Source organism: Coregonus lavaretus, assembly GCF_964263955.1.
Source record: "Coregonus lavaretus genome assembly, chromosome: 28".
Classification (NCBI taxonomy): Eukaryota; Metazoa; Chordata; class Actinopteri; order Salmoniformes; family Salmonidae; genus Coregonus; species Coregonus lavaretus.
The window spans coordinates 29,761,885-29,774,015 of record NC_140015.1 but is presented as its reverse complement, the minus strand read 5'-3'; the positions used below and the strand labels follow the sequence as shown (position 1 = coordinate 29,774,015).

The following is a 12,131-nucleotide window of genomic DNA, read 5'->3' as shown; positions in this document are numbered from 1 at the left end:
CAGGTGGCCAAGGACAACACCCACGCCATAGGTCTCTCAGTTCTTCCAACTCACGAGTTCTTGCTCTGAGGACACACACACACACACACACACACACACACACACACACATCATCACTGATAACACACACACACACACACACACATCATCACTGTTAAACACACACACACACACACACAAAAATCCCCTCTCTTTAGGCTGAACATTTGAAGACAGAGAACCCGACTCAGAGCCAATGCAACAGTGGAGGGGACCTCGCCCAACTCATCAGGACCAATCAGAAGATCAGAACTACTAGATTCAACCTACATCATTTATTGTATAAAATGTCTGCACACAATGTTTTCGGGGCTCTCTTCTCCCTAAGAGTTTGACGAACGAGTCCGTGCACGCGATTCCAGATATCTTTACCTCTGAATAAACTGCCTTTATTATACCATATCCACCCTGTCCAAAGTCTCTACTTGGTCTCAGTTCTCCAGTAAACTTGTGATTATCAACAGTACACAACGGTAACAAACAATTGGGGGAACTCACGGGGCAGATAGTAAGGTCGCAATGACACAGAAAGCAGTTCAATGTCGGGGTACAGAGTCGCTCTCTTACCAGGATCGCGGTCCGCTCTGACCAGGGTGAAGCCGGCCGGCTCCACTTCTCTGTCCGGGACTCTGTCATCCAGCCAAGTCTCCCAGCTGTATTGGGATTCCGCTGCCAGCAGCGTTTTCATTATTTAGTCCGTTCGTAGCGGGTATGTACACGATCAACAAGATCAGTCCAAAACCAACCACTGGAAATCCATGGTTGGCAGAATGTTTGTAAACTAAGTCTACAAATTAAAAACATAAAATAACGCCACACTGCAGGTCGCAACAGAGACGCTGCTAGCCGCTATTGTCTTAGTTACGTTCATGGTTACGTCACGTATGACGAAAGCGCGTAAGTGCAAGCCCACAGACACCCATAGAGAATGTATTGAAAGCTTTGAAATTTGAAAAAAATAGATTTTACATGACAGGCTATGAGAGACTTCTGGGCGATTTTCAACTTGACTGAAATCGCCCCAAAAACGGGCGGGGCCATTTGAAGCACGACTTTAGCCTGATTTGACATTTAGTGGCTGGCAGATCAGACGTGAACACTGATAACTACTGTTGCCGTGATATAATTGATTAGAAAAAAAATCCCTTCCTTTTCCCGTTTGGCAGTGCGTCGCCCATATCGCCCTATTGAACAGGCCGTCCCTGTAGACTGTACTCTTTTAATCATGACTGTTTAGGAGAAGCTTTATACAATTCTGGATTTGTGGCAGTTAAGAATGCAATGTTTCATACCTGAGTTTGTAGAGGAAAACAGTGTTTTTGGAAATGAAACATTCCATAAAAAAAACATTTTTGGACAAAGTTTTGAACTTGAAGGATGTATATCTGGCTTAGACAAAGATGTGTATCTAAAATTGTGAGTCTGTAATGTCTTCTTCATTTCTGTGAATAGACACAGATGTAAGAATCCTATCCAATGTACAGTATATTATTAATAAATGTTCCAGCTATTTATGCATAGTGTGAAGTTTGACATGTCGTTGAGTGACTGACAGTAACTGATTCTTCTCCATGTCTGTTGTCAGGAACCTGATGCCTCGGACCCTGGAAGGTCAGATCACCATGGAGAAGACGCCCAGCTACTTTGTGACCAAGGAGGCTCCTCGTCGCCTCTGCACCATGAACTGCCGCACCAAGCTCATTGTGGTCGTCCGCGACCCCGTGACCCGGGCAGTCTCTGACTATACCCAGACACTGTCCAAACAACCCGGCCTCCCTTCCTTCCAGAGCCTGGCCCTCAAGAACACCTCTACGGGATTGGTCGACACCTCGTGGAGCGCCGTGCGCATCGGCCTGTACGCCAAGCACCTGGAGAACTGGCTCAAGCACTTCCCCTTATCTCACTTCCTGTTCGTCAGTGGTGAGCGGCTGGTGTCCGACCCGGCAGGGGAGATGGGCCGGGTGCAGGACTTCCTGGGTCTGAAGAGGGTGGTGAGCGACAAGCACTTTTACTTCAACCAGACTAAGGGATTCCCCTGTCTGAAGAAGCCAGAGGGAAGCAGCAGGCCCCGGTGTCTGGGGAAGTCCAAAGGAAGGCCTCATCCACAGATCTCACCAGAGGTGCTGCAGAGGCTCAGGGATTTCTACAGGCCATTCAACATCAGGTTCTACCAGATGACTGGACAAGACTTTGGATGGGACTGAGCCGTCCACCAATGTTATATGGAAAATCAAACCAAAGGATGAAAATTATTACTTTAAAACATGTGGAGAGGACACTCTGCTTTCATCAAGACAGCAAACACAAGACTGACATTACATTTGTCAATGAGGGAACAGGGGTTCTAGGTTACCACTTTGACTTGTGACATGGTATACATTATACAATATGTGGGCATTTTTTTGTGTTTTATGAAACAATTATATAAAACTGTAATTTATAGTTTCAGTTACAAGATACAGATATTTGTGTGTTGCTACATGTTAGAATATGATCTTAAACCAATTGTTTTCTCAATGTAAAGTACATGAACCAAGAGATGTGTGAGGAGACTCATGTTAAAAAGAAGCACAGGATTATAACCAACCTGTTTCCGACCAGCGTGTGTGTGTATGTATGTTTGTATGTGTGTGTGTGTGCGTGCGTGTTTAAGATACCGTAAGAAAAGTGTATTTATTGTAATAAGTGTATGTAGCTTTAATTATTCTTGTGACCACCCAACTAAGCAACAAAATGTTTCTTTATCAGGTTTGACAATCATGTTCTTTTGACTTTTGACTTGTGTTTTCAATGGTACTGTAGATCTAAAAACCAAATGTGTAACTATCTATCATTACCTGCAAGTCAATCTAATACCAGACCCTGTTTACAGCATTTACATTGGGACAGTATTACATTGGATAATGAACCACTATTACAAAGACCTTGTACACATAATTATTTTTATTCTCCTTGGGTTATGAGCTATGATGTAATACTTATTTCCTCTTTTAACTCAAAGTTATTTAAGCCTCATTTAAAATGATGCTTTTACTTGCAAACCTTTTCTGGCTTTACAAAACTCTTATGCATCCAACAATGATACCTCACTTTGGGTACAGAAACATCATAGTGACTGTGATGAGAAATCACGCACATTTCATTTTGGAACCGAAACAGATTTGTATATATAGTTTACCCTTCAATGATGAATCACAATGTACAATGAGTATCATTATCTTGACGTTAACAGCTGGGTCATTTGTAAATGTCATGCTTAAAGATTATGTTTGTCAAAGTTTATTTCATTTCAAGGATGTATAGGAAACTGTTCATATTACTCTGTAAAAACGTTAAATTGAACCATACTGAAGTTTACAACCCTATTGTACATACTGAAATTAGAATATGTTGAGATGTTTAGTAAAGCTTCATTTGAAATGAGTACATCATGTTGTCTTTTTTACTGAAACACACACACACACAGTGGTGCAGTGATGCTCTTGTGACCCGTCAGTGTTTTTACTAGCCACAACAGGTCTCACTGAGACCCACCACCAGGAGACTCTTGGAGGCCTGTAGACCCAACTCTACCAGGTTTTGCGTAGCCAGACGTTGTATTATTGTGTTCTATGTATTCTAGGAGAACTCAGAAGCCTGGAATAAGAGGCTGAACTCTGTCTAACTCCTCAGTAGAAAACATGCACAGACCTCAGCTTCCCTCTTTCCCTCTCCTCTCTTTCTCTCTTTCCTCTCTTCTCTCTTCCCTCTCCATCTTCTCTCTCCCTCTCTCTGCCCCTTCCCTCTCCCTCTTTCTCTCTCCTTCTTTCTCTCTCCTTTTTTCTCTCTCTCTCTCCACATAGTGAGACCACACGTGCAGTCTGAGGGTTGTGTGTGCTGTGGCCTTTAACCCAGTAGTCTACAATACCTCCACCCAGTAGTCTACAGTACCTCCACCCAATAGTCTACAGTACCTCCACCCAGTAGGATACAGTACCTCCACCCAGTAGGATACAGTACCTCCACCCAGTAGGATACAGTACCTCCACCCAGTAGTCTACAGTACCTCCACCCAGTAGGATACAGTACCTCCACCCAGTAGTCTACAGTACCTCCACCCAGTAGGATACAGTACCTCCACCCAGTAGGATACAGTACCTCCACCCAGTAGTCTACAGTACCTCCACCCAGTAGGATACAGTACCTCCACCCAGTAGTCTACAGTACCTCCACCCAGTAGAATACAGTACCTCCACCCAGTAGGATACAGTACCTCCAGCCAGTAGTCTACAGTACCTCCACCCAGTAGAATACAGTACCTCCACCCAGTAGGATACAGTACCTCCACCCAGTAGGATACAGTACCTCCACCCAGTAGGATACAGTACCTCCAGCCAGTAGTCTACAGTACCTCCACCCAGTAGAATACAGTACCTCCACCCAGTAGGATACAGTACCTCCAGCCAGTAGTCTACAGTACCTCCACCCAGTAGAATACAGTACCTCCACCCAGTAGTCTACAGTACCTCCACCCAGTAGTCTACAGTACCTCCACCCAGTAGGATACAGTACCTCCAGCCAGTAGTCTACAGTACCTCCACCCAGTAGGATACAGTACCTCCACCCATTAGGATTCAGAACCTCCACCCAGTAGGATTCAGTACCTCCACCCAGTAGAATACAGTACCTCCACCCAGTAGGATACAGTACCTCCACCCAGTAGGATACAGTACCTCCACCCAGTAGGATACAGTACCTCCACCCAGTAGGATACAATACCTCCACCCAGTAGACTATGCCGATCACACATTCCCACCTATCTGCCTCACTTCAATATGTCTGGCCACAGGCTAGTAGTGGGCCTCAGTACCATTTAATGTCCCTGGCTCACTTAATCTGTGCCAACTTTTATTACATTTTATTTTGCTGTCTTGATGATAGCTGCCTTTCCCGAGTGCCAGCCCAGTGGTAGGAGTGTGTGTGTGTGTGTGTGTGTGTGTGTGTGTGTGTGTGTGTGTGTGCATGCGCGTGTGTAACTTCTTACCCATTCCCCCTCCATCTGGACAAGTCATTATCACCTATGTCTTCAGTACCAGCCTAACAGTACACTTAATGAAATCAGCGGAACATTAATCATAGGCTACATGTTTATTATACACTGGGCTAAACTACTGTCGCTCTAATGGGACTCCAACCCAACTGCAACCACAGCATGGTAGGAGTGGATGCTCAGGGCAAAGCTTTCCCAAAACATTGCACAATGGGACCCTGAGGAATGGCTATGTATTTGAATCATTCCATTCTATGGGCATGGTCTCAACTTGAGATGCATGCATAACACAACTCCCATTGATATCCACTGCAGGCATCTGAATTGACGGATCTATTTACTGTAGATCTATGTATCTGCTAGCTATGATTCAACCCTTTAATAAGTCTGGTAATGTGACAGATCATGTAGACAGTCAAAGACTCCATCCTGCTTACAATGAACATGCCATCGTAAAACAACCCTGACATCATTGCCCCCCATTGTGAAAACAGTAGTACCAAGACATAATTTCTCACACGTGAGCCAAAAAGGGGATTTTGGAGTTTATAAGACTCTACTAAGTTATCCAACAGAAATGACAAACTGTGATGCCATGACTGTAGTATTAATGTAGTGTACAATAACCAATCATTGCACTTTGGTTTCCATACACAGATAATTCCACAGATAACCCCTGAGGGAAATTGTGATCCAGTTGCTCTGACTGATTTGTTTACATTGAAGAGGATGGAGGTCTCAGTTTGGTTTTAACAATGTAGACCTATAAGATCCTTACATGACTGAATGTGTATGTCAGTTAAATTACAGGTTCATAAACCTTAACGTCTTCCGTTCCCCAACTAGACAATTTGTTGTGGCCCTAGTGGTATGCAACGCTTAAGAATCTGAGCCCACAATTTGATGCATGCCATCAATTCCTAGCATTGTTGATTTGTTTACCCTTATGAAAATCACCTGACGTGGATATGGTTACAGCCCTGTAACTATTGGAGATTAGCCGTAATGAGGGACCTATATATTTTGCGTAAGGGATGGATGAGACGTACATGGGCATATGGCAGCCTAATCAAAACCAGTCACGGAGGAGGGATGAACCATTTTGAGGGTTCTCCGCTGAAGGAAAAAGGCTGATTTGTACACACCAGATAAAAGCAGGATTACAGTGTAAAAGTGGTTTCCCTTTGATTACTCATAAATGAAGACACTCCGTACTACAAGGACTCCACACCATACCGCAGGCTCCTAAGGCTGAGGGGAGACATGCTTGGGGATTTTGTCTCACTCTGTGGTTAGGGTAGTACACTGTATCTTGTTAAAAGAGTGACTCCGGCTTTAATTGTTCAGAGTGATTTGGGTCAAAATGGTTTTACTTGAAATTGGTGGTGAGTAAGCCTGTTTCAGGGAATGGTTTTTAGAGTTGGGGATTAGGAAGTTTTACAATGGGACTTTATACTCTTTTGGTGGACATGTTTTCAGGACAAAACTCTCGCTTCAATACCACTTAACATCCAAGTTGCCAGTCATTTAGAATTAGCTTATTGGGGCTTTATCGGAAAACTCACACAATTAAAATTAATAGGATGACAGACACCCAGAGCTGGCAAGGTGCAGTGCTAAATTACTATTGCCAATTGGATCGGAAAACTTCACACTTGAAACTATAACAGGGTTTTTAAATAAATGATTTACTACAGTACTGTCGACAGTCGCCACATTCTAGGCATTCTGTTTTGACTCTAACAAGTGAATCTATATCATTTTACATCTGAAAAGCACAATGATATCAGTCCTTTAAGACTAGAGATTGCCTCAAAATATACATCTACTACTTAGTGCACCATTGAATTTCTTCAATTGATAGCATAGTACCTTCAGAGATGATGTGCCCTACACTCTTCGAAAAAAATTTGCTATCTAGAACCCAAAAGGGTTCCATAGGAGAACACTTTTTGATTCCAGGTAGAACCCTTTTGATTTCAGGTAGAACCCTTTTGGGTTCCATGTAGAACTCTTGGTTCTACACGCAACCCAAAATGATTCTACCTGGAACCAAAAAGGGCTCTACCTGGAGCCGAATAACCCATTTTTTCTAAGTGTAGCATGGTCCCAGATCTGTTTGTGCTATCTTTTCAACTCCTATAGGCCATATGGTCATTTTTTGGAGTCAGGCCAAACAATTACCATATATGAGTTGGCAAGACGGCACAAACAGATCTGGGACCAGGCTAGCTGTACTCCCTTTTAGGTGCTACCGTGCTAAGCCTTAATGAAGTTCAATTTCAGCTGCCAAGGACCCCATTCTGCATGCCATAAGTCAGTATTTAAGTTCCATGGTATAGGACTAGTTTTATATAAGTATGGTATAGCTTTGCCATGCCTATATAAAGCACTCATTGGTTCTTGATATGTTCCATGGTTTTATTAAACCCCAACAACCCACTTATTAATTATTTATGATGGATTGCCTTGAACACAAAGTAATTATTTCCATGTGTGGGAGATCAACTATAGTCAAAGATTCAGTCATTAATTAGGACATTTGTGAAGAGGACAAGAAGACAAACTATGAATGTAACTAGTTGGTTTCCTAGACAGACAGACATACAGATGCACACACACACACAATCCAAACTTACACACAATATTCTTCTCAGCTAATCGGCAGCAATGAAATCCCATAATATTTATTCCTCAATAGTTTCCCATTCGTTGCCAGGTGGACATATCTGTGCCTTGTCGTCATGCATGTGATATTGAATCCTCCCTCACTCTTTCCACTGGATGTGTGTGCCTGTGGCGTCTGTTTTCTTAGAATGGCCACACCACAGTACAGTCTGGTGACATACATACAGCACAGCACGCAAGCAGAACATCACAAACGGTCATTTTCTAACCGTAGACGTGACCAAACTGTATAAAAAAGTCTATAGGAATCTCAGAGTCAAGTCTATAGGACCTTTTCAAATGACTTCACATGAACAGACAAAATAACGTTTTTTAAGTGATCTACTGTTTTCCAATCACCGCCCATTTTGCAGCCTACAGATGAGCTTGAGCATTGGGGTGAGAAATCAACATAAAAGGAGGAAGCTGCTGTCTGTATGAACCCAAGTGCAGGGACTCAATGTCCTCAAGCCAAGAGAAGAGAGATACCTACCTGCCACTACCACTTCCGCCAAGTCTTGAGCTGCTGATGAGTGCTGAGGATGGATTAAGGTGTCATACAGACTGTCTATGTGAACTGAACCTCCAAAACTCCTCTGCCTGTGTACCTCACCTCTCCCTGCTCCTGGAATAACAGCTACCAGGCCTGTCATCTTTTAAAGAGCTCTGTGTTCGCACACAGTGGAATGGTACCTGATACCTTTCTTGTGTGACTGAGTGAGTGTCAGTATTTGGTCGTTAACTTTTTTGGGGGGGGCTTAGTCTAATTAATGTGTAGAAATGCAAAAGCTATACCCCACAGCGGAATTGCTTTTGTTTCCCCACTCAAAAGAAAGAATGATAAAAGTGAATGTGTTTTATTTTCACAATGGGATTCCCTTTCTTCAAAGAGCGACTTCCCTCTTTGGCTCACTTTTACCCCTCTGGCTTGATGCCTTGCAATGAATGACATCATTGTTACTGTCAGTGTGTGAGTGTCGGGTTGGTTTGAAGACACGCTGTGGTCTGACTGCAGGTAATCCACTCCCTGAGAATGTTAAGTGTACCTTCTCAGGCCTCTCGCTCGATGACAACATGCCATTTCACTGTGCTAAATGCTAAGCCATGGCTCCACACTCGGCTTTGAACCCATTGTTCAAGCCTAAGAGGAGACTAGAGGATAATACTCACAGACACATATAAGCTAAGATGATGATGAATCATATCTCGTAAAAAGGAGACACCTGTAGCTACACAAAGCGTACACATGCATATGCTATAACCCAATCATTGTTCACGGGACTGTATCAGAGACGATAGTTGGGTACAGTTACAGCTACACTGAGATTCTCAGATAGATAAAAACTGAACCTTTCATAGTTGCTATGATGATGAACAAGTTGGACATACCCCTAGTCCCCTGGAGGCTGCTGGGACATAGAGTTGTGAGGCTGGGTGATAGAATACCTCTGAGGTGTGGGATGATGATGGTGTATACTACAAACAGACTCAGGTTACAGGGAGAGACAGGCCTGGGACAAGCCAGTCTGAGACTGTGATTGATCCTGAAAGCAGAGAGGCCTGTGGGAGAAGTGTAATTGAACCTGGAACAGATGTTAAACACCCCTGGAAGAATGTGGTTACGGAGAGGGCAGAGCCGGCAGACCCACGCGGCCCTTATTAACCGGCATCATGGACAACGGTTGAGCCACACAGCCCGAGCCAGTTACAGATAAGAGGATATATTTGACTGTGGATGTGAGAAACTGAGAAATGACGGACTGTAATCAAGTCAGACAGAATTTACACGAGCCTGAAAATCTGGAGTCCTTTCCTGGAAAGAGAAAAAGGCTTGTTTGATCCTATGACAAGAAACATTCCAGTTGAGAGTTGTCGCAGGTTGAGAGGAATCATACAATTTTCACACTACCGTGCCGACCCGAACCAAGCTTTGCTGGCTACGATATCAATATCAACTAGCCACTATGGTGGACACACAACCAGGCAAGCTAGGTACAGAAAAGCTCAGGTTAGTTTGATTCGGTTTGGCTCAGTAATGTGAAAAGCCCTTTAGTCTGTTCCTCTTCAAAAGATAGAGATTCAAGTGGAAATGGAGGGTGACAAGGATATGCCTCAGGCCTGAAGTCTGATACTCTGATCACTTCCAAAAAACACGGGTGTAATATACTGTCTCATAAAGCCAGTGGATGAAAAGGCAGTCTCCTCTCCACTGTTATAACAGGAGAACTTGCAGCAGGCCCACAACACAACAAGAGTCAAACCTCCCTAAACTCTCTCTCTCTCAATAAGTCACGTCCCAAACATCACTCATCTGTGACACTGTAATGGAGACTCATTTCATCTATGAAATGTTTGAGATTATAAAAGGCATGCCAATATAAATGAACAGGCTGTAAATGTTTAATGTGACTATTTCTTCAGGCTAATTTGGCTTTGAAGAGGATTGGGCCTGTAAGAGAAAATCCCCTGCATTATTTTCCTATTCCCAGTAGAGTACATTTTACATTTTAGTCATTTAGCAGACGCTCTTATCCAGAGCGACTTACAGTTAGTGAATACAATTATTATTTTTTTATACTGGCCCCCCGTGGGAATCGAACCCACAACCCTGGCGTTGCAAACGCCATGCTCTATCAACTGAGCTACATCCCTGCCGGCCATTCCCTCCCCTACCCTGGACGACGCTGGGCCAATTGTGCGCCGCCCATGAATCTCCCGGTCGCGGCCGGCTGCGACAGAGCCTGGATTCGAACCAGGATCTCTAGTGGCACAGTTAGCACTGCGATGCAGTGCCTTAGACCACTGCGCCACTCAGGAGTAGACTGAGTACAAAAGGCCATGGGCAATGTTCCTCACAAACAAGAGAAAAAGACACATGCCCAAAGATTTTGAAGACGAACATTGTAATTATGATCACAGTGATGTGCTGTGATGGAGGCTGTTATCTAGGGTTGTGGGTTTGATTCCCACGGGGGGCCAGTATGAAAATGTATGCACTCACTAACTGTAAGTCGCTCTGGATAAGAGCGTCTGCTAAATGACTAAAATGTAAATGTGAATGTCTAGAGCAGAACACAACAATAGGTCAGGATAAGGTTAAGATCAGCACCTGTGTCTGAAATCTACTGGACCAGAATTTCAAAGCAAGACTTCAAGTTTTGCATCAATCATATATTTCCCATTGTGAAATCAATACACGTTTTAGTGTAACAGACTACATTGTAATTCTGTAGGACAGAATATGTATTCATCTTTAGAAAAATCTCATGAATCTTTGAGTGAGCACTGCCCTCTGCTGGTTTCAGAACTACAACAATGTCCTTAATCAGTGTGGCCATACTGCATGAAATAGGCCTGCCTAATGATTCCGGTGTAATTCCATACATTTCTTCCAGCACTCTGCTCTGATTAAAAGCAAATGACAGAAATGTACAATAAAATACCGATTTTAATAGTGTCTGCTAATGATCTGTCAAAGTCTGCCAACTTTAAAAGTCATGCTGACAACATCATCTATGCCAGCATGTAGTTCATCGTGCACCTGCACAGCCGATACACCCTTGGGGGTCCCAGTGAGAATCAGATCCCCCTCTTCTAGGGTGATGATCTCACTGATGTAGCTGATGAGAAAGGGAATGGAGAATATCATCTGAGAGGTGCAGCCATTCTGGCGCATCTGGTCGTTCACTTTGAGCCAGATCTTCACGTTCCCCGGGTCGGGAATCCGCTCTTTGGGGATGAATTCACTGACTGGACAAGAGGTGTTGAACGCTTTGGCCAGAGTCCACGGAAGACCTTTAGACTTGCAGTCATCCTGGACGTCCCGAGCTGTCATGTCCAAGCACAGGGCGTAGCCTGCGACGTGCTCCATCGCGGAAGATTGGGGAATAGCGGTGCCCCCTTTCCCGATGACCACCCCCAACTCGATTTCATGGTGTAAATTGTTGGAGTATTTGGGAATGAGGATTGGTGAGCCCTCTGTCAGATATGCAGATGGCGTCTTCAGGAACAACACGGGCTCTGTTGGGACGGCGTTCTTCAGCTCCTTTGCATGGTCGGCGTAGTTCCTCCCGACACAGATTATTTTCTTTCCCCACTCCCAAAACCGAGATACATTTCGTGAAGTCATTGTAAAGATATCTTGTCAAGTCTAAAGCTACTCCGAAGCTGTTCTTACCATCAAAACGACCTTTGCCCGCGGCTGCTTCCTCGAACCAAAACGTACGGTATCTCAGAGTGGACAAAAGGTGACGTGTTGCATAATTAGTCATTCAGAAATATGAGATATTTCGATACGAAGGAAATGCATTATGTAAATATTACAATGAAGCTAAATCAGTGCATATATATTACAAACTGAATACAAATATGACGTCGTAAGGTTCCGTGGGTTCGC

General features: G+C 43.8%; 2 protein-coding genes across 2 annotated transcripts; one reads left to right on the top strand and one right to left on the bottom strand.

The window, feature by feature from the left end:
* Positions 1–1,610: 1,610 nt before the first annotated feature.
* Positions 1,611–2,243, top strand: LOC311103220 (heparan sulfate glucosamine 3-O-sulfotransferase 3B1-like; the record flags this gene model as incomplete). The annotated part of the gene is made up of 1 exon (XM_084144762.1): positions 1,611–2,243. The coding sequence occupies one exon, from the start codon at positions 1,611–1,613 to the stop codon at positions 2,241–2,243; it is 633 nt and encodes a 210-aa protein (XP_084000888.1).
* An 8,922-nt stretch (positions 2,244–11,165) lies between these two features.
* On the bottom strand, positions 11,166–12,001 carry LOC311104249 (oxaloacetate tautomerase FAHD1, mitochondrial-like). Its single transcript, XM_084146006.1, has one exon. It carries the CDS (start codon positions 11,862–11,864, stop codon positions 11,208–11,210), a length of 657 nt encoding a protein of 218 aa, XP_084002132.1. The 5' UTR covers positions 11,865–12,001; the 3' UTR covers positions 11,166–11,207.
* Between the last annotated feature and the right edge of the window lie 130 nt (positions 12,002–12,131).